Source organism: Sturnus vulgaris, chromosome 1 (assembly GCF_052056855.1).
Source record: "Sturnus vulgaris isolate bStuVul1 chromosome 1, bStuVul1.hap1, whole genome shotgun sequence".
Classification (NCBI taxonomy): domain Eukaryota; kingdom Metazoa; phylum Chordata; class Aves; order Passeriformes; family Sturnidae; genus Sturnus; species Sturnus vulgaris.
In genome coordinates, this window is record NC_142243.1 from 137,250,613 (window position 1) to 137,268,102 (window position 17,490).

Here is a 17,490-nt window from a genome sequence, read left to right on the forward strand (position 1 = left end):
TTCATTGCTTTTACTTTATTGGGTAGCTGATACCTTCTAAAGATAAACATTAAGAAATACCATCCCAAAACTTAAATATTTTTAAGAATGTAAAGAGCTGTCGCCACATTATAATTGTACTTTTTAAAATTATTACTCCATTTTCTAAAAACAATTCTCCAATTCTTACAGTAAAAGTTTTTTCAAAGATAAATTTCAATGACAATTTTATGTAGGAAGCCAAGTATAATGCTTATTGGTTATTGTTGTTTCATGTTGGTTCTTGAGAAGTTGATTGTGGATTGATTGCTGGGCCCAGAAGGGACTGCTGGTGGGGGCAGCAAGGTCATTTTCATTTGCTTTTATCTACAGGGAAGAAAAATACAATACGATATCATCTTTCAAAAGAAAATCTCTTCTTTGCAATTTGTCACTCAGAGGTAATAATGGAGAAGGAGTGCTAGGAGCTAGAAAGAATGATTATTGCTCCCTCACTCCACTGAAGCTTTAGCCTTTAGTCCTCTCTATTAGAAAAGCTTTTCCCTTAGGACAGAGAAAAACAAATAGGATACTGCATTCTGTTGATGCTACTGATGCCCTGGATGAGGTTCACTCTAAGGTAGCTTTAAGGGAATGGTACCATGAAATGTGGAAAAGCTTATTTTACCCTCCTACCATAGCAGGTTTGTTCCTGTCCCATATTAATTAGCACAAAGAACAGACTCATTTTATGTGAGGTGCAAACTGACCCTTTCTGTTCATCTATTGGGAAACCGTTCCTCAAACTAGCTGATCTCCTTGTTGATACACATATGCACCCAAACCTTCAGCTTGGATTTTGGCATGCTTCCCGTCACTCACTGTTCCCCCATCCCATATTAATCAACTCTGCTGTAGCAGACAACATTTCAGCTGCAGTGGGCACACAGCAGCAGCATGGCTCCACTGTGCTTGCTGAAGGACTTGCCTAGGTTTACCTCTTCCTGAAGAATTTCCTCTGCTTGTTAAACAGAAAGTGAGGTGCTGTCACTAGTCCTTGTCCCCAGCTGCTTCACCCCACTCATATGCTGCACTGCACTGATCTGTGCTTGGTTCTTCCAAGAGACACTTCAACTCACCAAGGCAACAGAAAACTAACCCAGAAAACAAAGCTAATTGATTTCTGCCCAAAGTTTGCCAAAGCAAAGAAAAGTTTGCAAGCAGCAGGGCATGTACAAGGACTGTCAATAACCAAGTTAGACACTGTGAACACTGGAGAGGAGGGAAGGGGAGATGTGGGTGTTACTCCTGTTAGCAGTGATGTGCTCACACTAATTCAAACACTGCTGCCACTACCTGCAGCACATTTATTTGTGGAATCAGAGAATGGCATGGGTTGGAAGGCATGGGTTAAAGATCACCTGGTTCTAAACCCTCTGCCATGGGCAGGGATGCCTTCCATTAGACCAGGCTGCTCAGATCCCCATCCAGCTTGAACACTGGCCTTGAACACTTCTGGGGATGGGGCATCCACAAACAAATTCTCTGGGTAACCTGTTCCAGTTCCTTACCAACTTCACAGTGAAGAACTTCTTCCTAATTTCTAAATCTAAACTCTGTTTCAGTGTAAAGCCATTACTACCTCATCCTACTATTCCAGATCCTTGTAAAAAATCCCTCTCCAGCTCTCTTATTGGCTTCCTTTAGGTATTGAAAGGCTGCTCTGAGGTCTCCCTGGAGCTTTCTCTATTCATGAAGACAGCTTTTGTTTTTCCAAAACAAATCTATCAGCTTAACCCAGCACATTTTGGGGGGGGGTGGTTATTGTCTGTAACACAGGGACACTAACCAGTTTAATTTTTCCCATCAAGCAGTTTTTGTTCATGATTTTGGTTTTTTTTCTGTGAATTTGAAGGTCAAACAGTGATGCTTCATTTTGTACTCCTGTTGCTAACTGAACTCAGGTTTTTTTATGGGCCCTCAAACCCATGTTTCAGTCTAGCAGCTAAAATTAATCAGTTTCTTTCAACTGAACTTTTAAAATAAAGTTCCAATCAAAATGCGGTTCTCCATGCCTGGGCTGCCACATTTTTTGTCGAATTTACAGATAACAAGACAACTCAGCTTCTGAGAGGGCTTATTTCTGACAAGCCTGTCACCAGATAGACAGCCTGCTACCCTTTTTCTTTCTTGAAGTTTCAGAGAAGCATTAGGTAGTTTTTACTAAACAAAAGAGATGGTTACCTGCAACAGACAAAACTGGAGAACGAGCTTGTTATTTTCTTGTGATGGATGTTCCCGAGACCGTGCCTGTGTATGGTGCCCTCTTGACAGGAACAGGTTGACATACCTGCAACAAAATGTTTTAAATCTTTCACTATTTTGTTTTCTCTTGAAATTGCTAATTGGACAAAATTAAAATAGAAGTCCTGTGGTAATCCATCTTTCTATGAAATGTATCCCAATACTTTCATCTAACTTCTCTCTGGAAAAGATCCCTTACACTGAGATTAAAATGTTCAGTTCTCAGCTTTCTTCAGGAGCTGGGTGGTTAAATCTGTTCAACACTGTAACAATTCAATTCTAAATCAATTTTTTAAAGAAACAATAACATGTTCCACCTCATTTTATAGATTCTGCTATTTTTTAGCGTATTCACATTTTCCAGTGATGTTTTTCATACATCATGTAAGAGAGGTAAATAAATATCAATGAAGCAAAGCAAATTCTGCCTTGTGTGGATATCTATCACTTGCTATTCCAGCTGCTGGATACAGGAGGCTGAGTTGGTTGAAAAATCACTTCTGAAGACATGCTGCAATTGATATTTGGGTTAAGGGAAAACTCTCTCTAGCTTTGATGGGAAATGGAAACCACTATGTACATGGAAGTCTTTCAGAATTTAATTCTTTAATTTCTTATAAATTTCAGTTTAGCTTAGTTTTGTTATTGCTTTATGTGTATGAACATGCAGGCAGCTCACTACATCCTGTGAAGTTGTGATCTTTGGAGGAAAGCATCATTCAGCCACTTTCTCAGTCCATCAAGACAACAGCAGAAAGAAATATACATAATTACCTTGGGGGCATTTTGCTGGGCCTTATTTCACATGGATACTAGTCTGATTCAGGTTTTAGATCCTGCAGTGAATCCCACTGATTCAGGTGGTGATTTCTAAATGTACTTAGTATGCTTTTGAAAATCCAATTCAGAGTACACTAAGGATGCAAAAGCATTATGAATGCTTGCACAGTAAATAGGCACTGAAAATCCAATCTTTATGTATTTGAAATATTTCCCTTTGAAAAATAGAATAGAACAAAAGCTTGAACAGAGCTGTCTTGCTTGGCCCAGCAGTGCCCTTTGCACGTGTTCAGTTTTTAACACATTCTTGCTGGAACACAGCAAAATGTTCAACACTTTGCAGCTCAAAATATCTGATCCATGAAAGAATTACTTTCTTTTATTATTATTATTTCTTCAGTAGTGCAATATTTTGTCCTGCGTATGAAATTTCGGTTCTGATTTTCAGTGAAATCAGTGATAAAATGTAGTAGAAAGATTACTCAGAAGCAAAACTTTGTCCACTTTTATTGAAGTAGGACATTTATTTTTAAAAGTACTGAGGCTTAGTTCATAAGCTGTACAGATTACTTTAAGAGCAGGAACTAGTCTATGATATTTTTCTGTAAGATAAAGAGCAATAAAATTTAAGTCCTTCGTTTCCTTTCCTCCCACCTTGGCATATTTTGATTAGTATGGAAAATTACCATTGAATCCCCAAACTTCTCTTCCCAAGAGCTAGTTATCCTCATGTTGTACAAGGCATTACAGAGATTTATTAGTTTAATTAACCTGTTCCCGCTGCCTGACTCGTTTGTAGACATATGGAGGGAATGGTGGACGGGAGACATATTTTCCATCTCCTGCTGTGACATTGAAAACTCCACCTTCATAAACCACTTTGCCTCTTGAAACTGTCACAACTGGAACCCCATGGCAGACCATTCCTTCAAATATATTGAAGTTATTTGCCTGGTGATGTGTCTTTGCAGATATTTTCCTGTGCTTGCAAAACAACACACAAAATTACTATGATTCTTGTATTTGACTTCATTAAAAAATTTGATAAATTGATATAGGAAGAAAATGTAGCAACATTATTTAACTATGACACTGTACAGTACATCATTGAGCAGCTGTAAAAATAGGATAGCACAATAACATTTCATTGAACAGTAATTGCATTTCAAAAGAATGAAGAGGGAGTCAAAAGGACAGAACTCAGCAGCCTTTAAATGCAAAATTTTCCACTACAAAAGAGATTAGTGGAAAAAAGATCAGGTTGTAATATTTTCTTTGGATAACATGATTTCATTTTGCCTTGTCAAGCAAATATCTATGTACAATTCAATCAAAAGAAGCTCTGACCTTTTAGCTGGAATGACTTGCAATTTCAAGTTTGAAAAGCATGGCTGCAATGTTTCAAAGACTGAATCTCACACATAACACAAAGACCATTTCATTGGAAAGTCAGTAGATGGGAATGATTTTTGGTAATGCTGAGTGTGAGCTCGATTGATTCAATGACTGACAGCCCAAATATCTTAAAACAGCTAAATAATAATGACATCACACTTCTAAATACCTTTCTTCCAAGGGTATTAAGTAAATTATAATTTCAGACTTCAACAGTACCCATTTGAATGATGGTATTATTGTTTTTTTGTATATATAGACCTTGTTCTATATGTTTCCATTTTTCTAGACAATTTTTCCAACCCTAACTGGCTACTTTAAAGGCAGAGCCAGTGCTAGAGCTGACATTACTATCTGGAAGTCCAGGCTGTGTATACCTCCTTTATTGTCTATTTTCCCTACTAAGCTGCTTACTATATACTGTAACTACAGACTTTGAATTTCAGTTAATTATTTTATTAACTTTCTGTATCAAAACTACAGATTATATATGTATTATTTAGAGAGTTTATATTTTTATTGCCATTTATCGTTTCTGAAAAGAAAGAAGCTTGATGCTTTTGGCTACCAGCTGGGCTTTTTCCAGGGTGGGTGTTCACACAATCAAAAATTTACCATGTATATATTATAATGCATTTACATGCATTCATATTATTCCAGAGACTACATCTTTCTGCAAAGGCATGATCAAAGTCAAAAGCAATGTGAAATATTAATAGATTAAACTCTTGATCAATTTGGAGAAGATTTTTTTTTAAACTTTAGTCAATATTCTTATCAAAATGAGAAAACCAATAAAATATGTATCTTACTTGAAGTATAGCCGTTTAAAAAAACAATCATATTAAATATTCAGAATGATTACTTATAAAGAGAAAAAGAAATCATGGAAGGGTACTTAGTTTCCTTTCATATCATTCTGTTGAACTAAGAGTAATTGGTTCTGCTAAGGGCTACATTTAAATCTTGGTGGTAGCTGACATTTCCAAGGTTTTATATTTACATATAAATGTAAATACTGTCTATGACCAGTCTACCCATAGGAATAAAAATTTTGCCTTATACAATATGCCTTGGACAGAAAACTTATGCATGCCTGATCACCAATATCAGCAGCACCTTGTAGGTTCACGTCGGGAAAAATCAAACCTCTCTTGTCTTCACTGGTCCAATTGAATGCTGTCAAACAAATTTATCCATGGTTGCTGTAATGGCCCTATAAGGAGTTTGTGAACATGTTCCTCTGGCTTATTGCATTGCCCTTGTGGGTCCAATTGCTCGAACAGTAAGTAAGAACAACTGTAATATAATAATCTTTAGCATTCTCTGTGTATATATCCTATCTATTTACACAATAGCACCAGGACATGAAAAGAAAAATGGAAGATGTAATTTGAGGAAACAGAAAAATAAGTAAGATCCTTCATCAACATGTGAGCTGTTTAAATTTGCTAGAACATGATCACTAGAGGTAATCATGCCTCGGAGGTAAGTCTGTCCTTTATTTAAAGATACAAAATGAATGGAAGTCAGCACATTTAAAAGTAATATCCATTTGTACAGCAAAACCATATAATAGGACAAAACACATTTCCAGAGCTTGCCTCAACAACAAACATCAACAGAATTAATTTATAACTCTTCTGTTGAAACAAGCTGTAGATCACCCTGCCCTTTCTGAAGGTGAAGTTCATTTTCCCTGACAGAAATAAAAATTTGCCTGTGATTTAACCCTTTGACATTATCAATGTCAGTAAAAGTTTCAGGTGGCAAGCAAGCAAATAAAACTAGATGGTATGTTTGCATCTGAATCTCACAATTCAGCAACCTTATGCAACAGACTGTTTACAGCTATATCACCAATTTCAGTAGCAGGCAGCTTAGCAAAGTTCTGATGTTTGCTCTCAGCTAATAGCAAAAACAGTTGTAACCTACTAATCATCCAAGAAAAAGACTGCCACCATAGTAGAGTCTGTCTATGCTGTCTCCATCATCCTAAGTGATGCCTGACATAAGGGGTTACTCATCATGAGAACAGATTCTGAGTCCAGGTTTCAAAATGTGTATTGTATTTTTAAAATAAAACTTGTAAAATTCTCTAATTCTGATTATAAATTGAAGTGGCTCTTGTTTCAAATCACCCTTTTTCAAAGGGAGACTGAGATCAGAACAATTACTTCAACGTTTAAAAGAACATTTTCCTCTACAAAGAGGATATTCTAAAAACATCAGGTCCTATATTGTTCTTACTTACATCAGTGTTTCCATGCAGTTGACTTCAGCTGCTTTTGATACACCTGGCTTGCAAAGTGATTTGAAGCTATTAACGTATAAATTGCCATTACTCTTGTACCAAAGAGGAAGACATGCTTCTGAAATTTTCTTTTTTCACCACCATACTTCCAACTGATTTAGATTCAGAGTAATTTAGTCTAAGAACAACTGACAGATTTGCTGTAACTGTGTGAATTCAGTGATTCAGTGACTAGTAGTACTGTATTTATTTATGCTCTATGAGAGAAAGGACTTTACAGCCACTCCTAAACTACTGTAACTAAATAAACTGTAGACTGCAGCTTGAAACTTGAAAAAGAGCAGCAGCTTAGAGTAATGCAGCAACACATAGGGTGAAATTCAAGACTATACAGGTAGTCAGCTGAATTTATAACCTAAAACTTTGTTAAGGAGTTAGAGGGATCAGTTTTCATCTCAACAAACATGTCTATGCTTCAGTCAGAGATTGAAACAGTGAACAGTCAGTTGGGCAGGAGGGGGACTTGGATGAAGGGAAACTATTAGACATTAGAGTGATCTTATACCTTTGGTAATGCATAGGACATGAAGCTACATCAGCTCTAGAACCAGAACTTTGACTACCATACGGATTGTCCTTATGGTAAAAAAATTGAAGAATTTTCAAGGTCACATAAACAAGCAAATGAGCAATTTAATTACATTCAATGGAAATGGCTACATACCTCACCCAGATTTATTTTAAAATTTCAGATACAGGAATATGAAGGACTGCTGTAGACAACAGCCCTTAAGCAAGAATAGCTGTTCAACATCTCAGTCAAGAGAGGGAAGCTATTTTATAATCAATTTACCTAATTTAAAACATAGTAATAAAGTCTGTCATTGAAAACACCTGCTTTGTTGACAGCTGCCAAAGAAAACCAACTTATGGAGGAATGAGTATTTGAGCTGTAAGTAACTTCTCTCAATGCTTATAGTGCAGTATCTGAGATTTTCAGAGCTGGGGGTAGATGAGAAATTCCACTTTGCTGAAGACAGTATTAGCCTTTGCAAGTTACCTCTTCTCATCACTTTCAGATGCCTTTGAACTCTACATATTGTTAACCCGCTTTTCTAAAATCTAGAAAAAGTAAATCTTTCACCTGTGTTTTCTGAGTCACCACTCATTTATAATGACGATTAAGAGTTTTATTAAATAGAAAAGCAAAGAACAGGAAAAATAAAATAGAAGAAAAATAAGAAGGTCTTAAAATCTGTGTGTAAAAATGCTAGCTATAAGCCTATAATGTGGATTAAAAACCTCATGGCCTACTTTATATTAAGGAATTGCAATAACTGCATATGCAAATATATGCAGGCAACTATTTGTAAAGTTGTATTCCTAGCCTCTTAAAAAATATCCTCAATAAACATTACTTTTGAGTAGTCATATGAATTGAGAAGATTTGTAGATAAAAACAGACGCAAGAAGAGGCAGGCAGTTATGTTTGGGAGCTTCAGATCAAAGTGGCTTATCTGAAATAATGGGATCTTTATTGCATGCAATCATATCTCCTAAATTCATGATTTTGAGAGGCATAGAGAATGACAACAAAATAATTTTTATTATTATGCTAAGTAGCTCATTTGTCAACAATATTATCCAGCCTGGTTCTACCAATTGTTCCAAACTGATATAGGATGGAAGTGAACATTTGTGAAAAACTGTGGGCAGGAGAGAAGCAGCAATGAAAAATTAGCTTGCAGAAAAGCATACAAAAAGAGAAGAACACAGATTAGTCTATTCAATGACTAGAAAAAATCTTGAAGAGCTTACAAAGGGAAAAAGTCAAATTATGTAAGGGGAAAATAAAGAATTATTTCATTTTTTGGGTAACATTTCTGAGATTCACTTCTCTAAAGAGACCAAGTGACATTTTGGAGACAGCAAGTTACTAGGGAAACGTACATCATGCACTCTCAGCGAGGCTTATCTTGTTACAGTTCACAGAACCAGAGTGTCACTGAGGTTGGAAAGCATCTCTGGAGATCACATATTCCAAGCCCTCTGTTCTGATCAGAGTCAGTCAAAGTAGGCTTCTCGAGGCCATGTTAAATCGGGTTTTAAGTGCCTCCAAAGAGGGAGATCCACAATCTCCATGGGCAACCTATGCCAGTGTTTGATCACTATCACAGAAAAACAATATTATTTATCATACTGAAATGGAATTTCATATATTTTAATTTGTGCCTGTTGTTTCCTTCTCCCCATTTTCTTAATTTGAGGTAAGACATCTTTGGCAAGATTCTAGTGTATTAGTGTACATCCATGCATGCACACTTGTGCAAAAGAACATGGAGCTATGGAAAATGTCAGAACATACTTGTCCTATGCATAGATATTTGTACACCACATTATTTCATTCTGTCTCATTGTGACTAGATGCAGTCATCCATATATTCAGTATTCAAAATTATGCTATTCATCAAAAGAGTAAAACAGTTGCAGCATTATTTATTCTAATCTTCTGCGAATATCTTGGTTTCTTCCTCCCTTATGTTACTAAAAATTACAGGCAGTTATTTGGCAGAGTGCTTAAATGTTGTATCGTCCCCACTTAAGCCTCTGAGGCTGAAGACTTGACTACAAATGAGACAGACATAGGCTACAGATTTTGGTTCTGACAAACGCAAAAGATTTAGCCATGAACAGATCTACGTGCAAACAAAGGCATTGAGGGAACATATACCAGCAGACAGGGGAACTCTGACAGCTTGCCGATTCACATCCAGTTACTGTTTCCCTTAAAATACAAAAATACTAGAAACAAACTAGAAAACACATCTTCCTCTGTCATATCAGGCAGGTAGATTACAGAATAACCTGTCCTTTTCCTCCTTCCCATCCCCACCTCAGGCTTCCCACACTTCCTGCTGGTCAGGGGCCCCACTCTGGCAGCTGTACTGGGGCTGCAGCCACCACTGCCCTATTCAGGGCTTGAGCCCAGCTCCACCAGCATACGTGGGGCACACACTGGGCCTGCCAAAGTGGGGCCCTCCAGCAAAGCCCAAAGAGGATGGTGCTACCTCCACAGCCAGCTCTGCCTCTGCAGTCAGAAGTATCTAACTTCTCAGCTATATTTAATGAGGGAAAACCCCTGGAGAGTGTGGCTTCCCAATTTGCATGTTGTTATAATGAAGTGGTTGGACTTAGAAACTTAAACTCTATTTGAGACAGGTTTTTTATCTATTTTGGGTGTTTGAATTTGCCTTTGGGATCTGATCCAGAGTTTACTTGCAAGGTTCCAACAGGCTACAGTGAATTAATTGAGCCCTAATATCTGCTGGGAGCTGGGTGCCTCTTTATGAGACCTTTAGGACCTTCTGCACCTACTTTACAAGGGATGCTCAGCTCTTTTCACTGCCTGAATTGGGTACTGCAGTATTTAGGTTCCTTGCTGGGTATTTCTGAAACAAACCCTAGAGATTTTATACATTTTCTTGCTTTCAAATAGCTAAAGGCATCAGCTATAGAGGACACTGACTTGCTGACGGCTGAAACTCCCTTTCCCTTACTTACTCTGCTCTCTCCTCCTGAAAAAGTCTTTACAATTGCTTTTGTTTCACAGACTTGGGGCTTTTACATTATTGGTGTGCAGCCGAAAGAAGTCAGTGAACAGTCTTGATCAAAGCACAGATTAAAATAAGACGGTACAGTGAGTACGCATTTGCTGCCTACATGCATTTTCCCAAGGAGTTTTCACAGAACAATCCTGTTTGTACAGACTGTACTTGGGATGCTGAGGGTGTTGAGGTCTGCAATATGATATTTGATAGCACATGGCTTGCAACAAACCAGATCCATTTTGTATTTTTGTGCCCTTTAATGAATGGGATAAGTATAAGGAAACTAACGAAAAGACCTACTTTGGCAGGATTCAAAGTCCATTTTTTGTAATGCAATTTCTAACCAATTTGTACATTTAATATTTCTTCCCAATAATGCTTGCTGTCATGCAGACCTGCTAAAACCAATATTTAGATGCTTTTAAACACAGTAGGAAATGTGATAATTGTTGATATATTATTTTCTGCAGAAATTACCAGAAAATGCTACAGAAATAGGCCAGTCAATGAAGCTGACACTTAAAAGGAAAGCCTCAGCTGGAGCAGCAGAGTGCTGGAAGCAGAACCTTAAATTGCAATTGCTCCCAGCTTGCAGAGCTATCACGTTGAATTCACTAGGGTTTTGTAACCTAGAAAGAGAAAATCCTGTATGCTCAGATACACCAAACATGTTATTTTGCAATGGTGAGGGTGGGGAAATGAAGCTGATTTTGTAGGGATATAAGTTTCTGTATTAAATAGCTGCACTACCTTTCTAAATGACTCTAGAATTTTCTATATAGACTTTCCCTGACAGATTGTGATAAGATCAATTCCTCACAGCAATCAATACTTCAGAAACTGTCTAACTCATTAGGCTGGTATCAATCAGAATTTCAAATCTCAAACCAGAACTGGAAAATTGCATTTTCCTCTTGCAAGACTTGTGGTTGCAAACAAGAAAAAATGTCATGCACATAAGAGGAAGAACTTAGCAAGAAACAGGAAGAAGCCTATTGTGAAACTGAAAATCACTCCTCAGAATCAGCAAAGCACGGGAGGCTACGCCTTATGTAACATCTTAAATGGCTGAAATCCTTTAGTTAGATATCTTTTTTCTGCTGGGCTGTTTATGCCCTCTTCAGGATTTATAGTGAAATTAATAGACATGTTCCAGTGAGATTTATTTATACTTTCTCATATAGTTCACAAAATTCTCCCTGCAGAGAGACTGTTCTCAGCAAACCCAAATGGATAAACAATGGGAACAGTACCAGATCAGGAAGAAAAATATTGGCTAAACTTAAAATAAACTTGTTCAGTAAGAAAATACAGTTTAAATGTTTAAAAAATGCTTAAAGAAAAACTGCACCTTCACAGCTGCAGTGGGTGAATAGGCAATTAGAGCACTCAGGAGAGAGTGAAGGAAAGCAGAAGCAAAGTTTGAGAGGCAAAAAAGATAATTACAGGAGCTGACAAAGCACCTTGACAACATTGTCAGAACTCTGCTCTCCTAGATTCATTTGTCCCCAGGCAGAGCAGAAGAGAGTTCAGAAAACAATCCTTCAGGGTTTTTAGAATCAGAGTTCATAGCTTCACTGTCTTGAAATAGCTCAGTGCTGGTATCTCTAAATATGCTTGCTCAACATGCCAGAAGGCATAATGCACATGAAAATCTCCCTGACCCAGCACTGGGCAGGCCTCTATATTTATTTGGGCTGTTGACACTCCTGAAACTTCTTTTGCTGGTGCTGTCAGGTTTTTTTGTGGGACTTGTGAATAACAACCTCCATATCCTCAAATGCTGTAGCTTAGAAACAGAAGACTCCACAGTCATGCATATTTTTGATACTCATACTGAAATGAGTGAGAATTACATATTAAAAATAAAAAAAACCAACCTAGAAGATTCGTCAAAAGACTTCTGTTTGTGTAAGGTAAATCTAGGATTGGGCAGAAGGGATGGAGCATGTTATCTATTTGGCTACCAAAATCAGACATGTCCAGTTGCATTTTACACCAGGAGCAGAGTATTCAACTTTTTTCTTTTCAAAAATCAAAGGTTGAAAGCAGAGTTATATGGTCACACCGCTCACTAGAGCTGAGCCCATGAAGAAAACTGCCACCCCAGAACACTTCCTGAGCTGCTGCTGCTGTGTGCATGGGTGTTCAGGGGTAGGGCTTGGCTGTTAAAGTTCCTGCAGACTTAAGTTACCCTGTGCAGCACTGGCACAGTGGAAATGTACTCACAGAGCTCGTAGGCATCTCAGCTGAGAGACAACTCCTCAGCTGATCTGGCTCTGTGACAGACAGCTGTCAGACCATTTCCAGACAGTTTAAACAAGACTGGGATGGGCACAAGAACCAGAGCAAGACTCAAGACATAATTCCTGAAATATTTATAGATGGATATATTTATATGGAGTTGATCTGATGGTGTAAACACACCTGAGGACAGGAATCAGCTGAAATGCACAGTACACTGTGTGAAAAGACACTTCATGCTCTTTCAAGCAAAAATGTATTATGGTGTCAAGTCATGCAGGGTGAGACATCAGGACACTGTTCATCTGTTAGTATGACAAGCTCTAGTAGAATTACTGTGCACACAATCAGAAAACTCCTTAAATAAAAGCATAAACATGAGCAGATTGAGCTCCAGAAGTGAGTTCAATCCACCTTTGAACGTGTTTTAAGTGGCTCTAAGTTCAAAACACAAGTTTGTAAAGGGTCATGCTGCAGCAGGCTCTTCTCCCTGCCCTTTGCAGTGGAGGAATTCAAACATACTCCAGCACTAAAAAGAGTTGCTCTAAAATCCCAAAGGAGTTACTTTTACTCTTAGGATACCAAGCCCTGGTTGCATAATACACAGACTTTTTAATTTTTGCACTTGGTCAGCAATCAGAGAGAATACTTTTTAATCCATCTAGAGAGATCAAAGATCTCTTCTTACACACACTGTTGTGGGAGACAAAACCCTTTAATTAATTCTCACTAAGTGCTATTTAAAACCACCATAACCTCACCCAAAGGCTTATTGTTGTACAATGTCTTTGTGATGCTTTTTTTCTTGCAGAAAGACTGGATGGGAGGAGGGGAGGAAATAACTTCCCATACATACCTTGTAGCTTTAGGATCCCAAATTACAATGTCAGCATCAGAGCCCACAGAAATTCTGCCCTTCTTTGGGTAAAGGTTGAAGATTTTTGCTGCATTTGTGCTGGTAACAGCTACAAATCTGTTTTCATCCATTTTTCCACTGTGCTGCAGAAGAGTGCACAAACGCAAAGTCATTACTTTTTTAAACAGGAATGAAAAAATGCTTTTCTGGTTAAAAAACTAGGATGAGTGACATCACATCAATTTTTTTAAATGTCATACTGAGGAGTTTAGAAGTAAAAGTAACTATTTGTCTCAGATGCCCATAATGCAATGTACTTTCACTAAATACCATAACTTTATCTTATTTTATCTCACAGCAAAGAGGAAAAAAGACAACTTTAAACCAAACACTCTGTGGATCCAGCCTCAAGTCAACTGAAATCAAATGTTTTAGCTGGCTTTAAATCTGTAGTCCTGCTCAGCAATTTCATCAGGAAACATAACATCTCTCAGGTATCTTTGTTTTGGAAAACGGTGACACAATATTAAGGGGAGCCTAGAAGGTGATAATGGCATGGCAAGGCACAACGTGTAAAATAGTAAAACTGATTTGCAAATTTCTTTAGCAATGACACAGAGTATAGTCGTGATCAGTAAATGCTACAATCAAGTAGTATAAAAACCAGATTTTCTGATGTGACATTTCAGCAAAAAAGCAAATAACAATAGATATACATGGGTCTTGGGACTGTAAAACTGCTTTGTAACTAATTTAATCCAGGTTCCATGAGTGTTGTTTGTTTGGAAAGCCACCTACACTGGCAGTAATATTATGCATAGGTCAGTCTAGGAAAAAGAATGTCATAAAAACATGTTTATGGTGGCCTGTGAGCAGTCATCTGAGAAGAAAAGTGTAATGAAAATGGTGAACACTGCTCTTCTAAGTAATGGTGTGTGGGAAGGGAGGAAAGCTGTTCAGACAAACTCACAGAGCTGTGCAATATTTTACAAGTGAAAAAAAGGAGGATATTATCAATTTAAGAACTTTTAAAAAATTAACTTGCCCAACAGGATACACTGTTCAAAAGCAGCACTGCTGAACATATTCATGTCTCAGTTTCACACCAACCACAAGCCAGATTTCTGTTTACACCATAAGAAATCTCACTAGAGCTGTGCCACAGGTGAGTGTAGGCACAAGTGTGTGTGTTTTGTACATACCAACTGGAGCTGAATCCCAAATACAGATAAACAAAAGACAACATGAATCAAATTCTTACCAAGTGTGTGAGGTAGGTAACTATACTGTGACAAATTACTATGCTTCACAGAGTATTATCAACATGACTTCACTACTGCAAGAGAGTTTAAATAGAACTAGAGCTTCCAGAAAGTAACAGTTTTGCATTAGCCAGAGCAATCATAAGACCTGGTATGCATCAGATTCCTTGAGAGATTTCCTTACCTCCCTCCTCATCAGACATTATCTGAGAGGCACTGACCATTCTTGTGTTGGCACTGAGACTCTGAAGTCAGTGGGACTTGAAGGTGTTCATATCATCTTATCACATAGCTGAACCACACATTAGAGAAGCATTTCTTAAAACATAAATTAGAAGTTGACAGGCACATCACTGTGCAAACTCATACAATGGTTAAGTTGGAGACAGATAAAAGAGGAAAAAACACACAGCTGATAGAGTTGAAACTGTAGGCAGCTCTTTTATTTTAATTTCATTAGTTTTAAAAAATGCTTCAAGGAAATATACTTGCAGTACCACTGAAACAATAGCAATCCCTTACTGCTAAACAACAGAAATTATTCTTTAGTGAAATATTTTAAGCACCAAGAATCTTCTTCCATCTTCCAGAAGCATAAAGCTAATAAGGAGTGTTATAGTTTTCAATTGAATGAATTATCCTATGATAAACACACTTGATAAAACTGAAGAGTTAATACCTGCTGAGAGATTATGTTTTGTTGGAGAGATCAATTACCTCTATGTTTGAACATTTCAATATACTTACAACGCCCTTTTCCCATATGACTGACATCCTATCCTCCACACCATTCACTCCATTAGGGATTTTTGTGAAATCATCTTTTCCCAGAGCTTTCTGGCATATGTCAAAGGTGCAATTGTCAGTCCCTGTCACAGAGAGGTCACCACTGCACAGAAACAAAGTTCATTATGAATCAGAGCATATACCAGACTGTACCACAGAGAAAAATCTGTTGTAAGGCTGGGTAGATCAAGACATCCATCCTTCAAGACAAAATCTGATATCCCCTGCCAGTCTGCCTTCAGTACCATCCTCCAAGACTGGCTCCACAGTAGCAGCCAGTTGCCCAACTAAGCAGTTTCCTCTTCAGAAACCCCTCAGAAAAAAACAAGCACCAGTACTGGCACTCTTGCTCTCGATATCCCACAAATGGAGGACTGTCCACTTTGCCCAGAGCAAGCAGCTCGGCTTCACCCTCACTTTGAACAATTTTAGTCTGTGTTACTCTATATGACCTACGAAATTATTATGGATCTGCAAGACAGTTAGCCTGTGTATAGACATACCTTTACAGGCTCTTTGTTCAAATTCAAGCCTTTTATGGAGTTAACTTTTACTGGTAATGAAATATCAGCAAACCACACTTCTTTTTAAGTGCGGATATCCTAAAAATACTTCTTTTTCCACTTCCTTCTGAAGTAGACGTTATGAAGTGGGTACCTTATAAGTACCTTCAGAAGTTAGTAGGCTTAGGTTTTATGCAGTATTTGAATTTCAAGTGAAAAAGGCAGCTGACAACAAACCCCAGAAAATTTAGCTGTGACCCCATCTTTTACATATTTCACCCTGACTTGCAGCCTTATTATCTTCCTGGTCATGTTGCAATTTTTGCTGTGGTATGAGCAAGGCAAGGCTTATTGAATAAAATCATATGTGGACAGAAGACCATAAGAGTTCAGAGAAATAAAATATGAACTCGTATTTTTTTTTAATCTGTGATTTCACCCTCCATTTCTCCTTTCTGCTAATGTAACGTTCTGTATTTAGAAAATCTCCAAAGCATCAGCCTGCTATTATGGGCTCCTGACAAAATTTGCTGTGCATTTGGGTATCAGCGGTCACTGTTGGTTCATCTGCTTACTTGGCCAGTAAATTCATGAGGAAACCAGGAGTAGATGGATCTGGTCTCAGTGGGGGTCCCATCACATATGCTGCAGCATGAGCCCAGTCTTTATTCCAGTAGTTGGTGCCATCAGTGCCAAGACTTGCAGCAATAGGCTCCCCATAAACCACCTTTCCTGAAAAATGTAAAGCAAAGATATCATCATCAAACAACATAAACATGCATAACTTGTATTTTCTCTGTTGAGGATTTTTTGGTGGCAATGAATTTAAATTTCAATGAGTGTTTCAAATTAAACACCAACATGTGGAAAGACATAATAAATTAAGCTATAGCACAGCATCTTTGTTCTGAATATTCTGCTGGTGATTTCCCAATATATTTCCTCCTAAGAACATTGCTTGGGCAAGTTTTTTAATTAAATTGTTGACAGATATACTATAATGGGTTTTACACATTGTTTACTATGAATGTGATTGAGATTTCAAAAGGAATGCAGTTCTCAGTTGCATTAATTATATTTAAGATTCATATACTTGGTAGCACCTGTTTAGTGCTCTGAAATTAGTGACTGCATAACAGTGTAAGTTAATATATACAGCATACAGACTTTGCAAGGTGATAATTATCGTGGTATAATTATGCCAGGAAGAACAATATGGCAGGAGACATAAACCAGAAAGTATAGAAAGATTTCCCAAATCAAAAGCTATAAATAACTTACTTTTAAAAGTTATCTCCCAAATTTTAATCTCTTATGCTTTGATGCACAGTATCCTATTTTCCTCAGAAGAAGACACCAATCCAGACTAGCTGTTAGTCTTTGGACAGTGCTAGCATATTTTAACTACTTTTTTCTCCTGGGAAACATGGGTTTGAAAATCCTCAGAACAAGATGTTTCACTCCTTGAGTGAGTGGTGCAGACACTTTGCAGTTCTGTAGCTGACATGTGGTGCCTCTCAACTGCACTGCCTCCAACTGC

General features: G+C 37.7%; 1 protein-coding gene across 3 annotated transcripts in view; it reads right to left on the minus strand.

Annotated features, from left to right (window-relative positions):
* The window catches only part of DPYS (dihydropyrimidinase), a 30,487-nt gene continuing 12,997 nt past the window's right edge, over positions 1-17,490 (minus strand). The window contains exons 5-10 of one of the 3 annotated variants that reach the window (XR_015808222.1): positions 16,526-16,682; positions 15,409-15,550; positions 13,400-13,542; positions 3,814-4,026; positions 2,203-2,308; positions 1-345 (exon numbers count right to left, since the gene is read on the minus strand). Coding sequence is in view for 2 of the 3 variants with exons in the window: in XM_014879370.2 (XP_014734856.2) it covers positions 2,234-2,308; positions 3,814-4,021; positions 13,400-13,542; positions 15,409-15,550; positions 16,526-16,682 (725 nt within the window). In the remaining variant the exon portion in view is untranslated. The remainder of the gene's footprint in view (positions 346-2,202; positions 2,309-3,813; positions 4,027-13,399; positions 13,543-15,408; positions 15,551-16,525; positions 16,683-17,490) is intronic. The other 2 variants (XM_014879370.2, XM_088178041.1) reach the window with 2 other exon arrangements.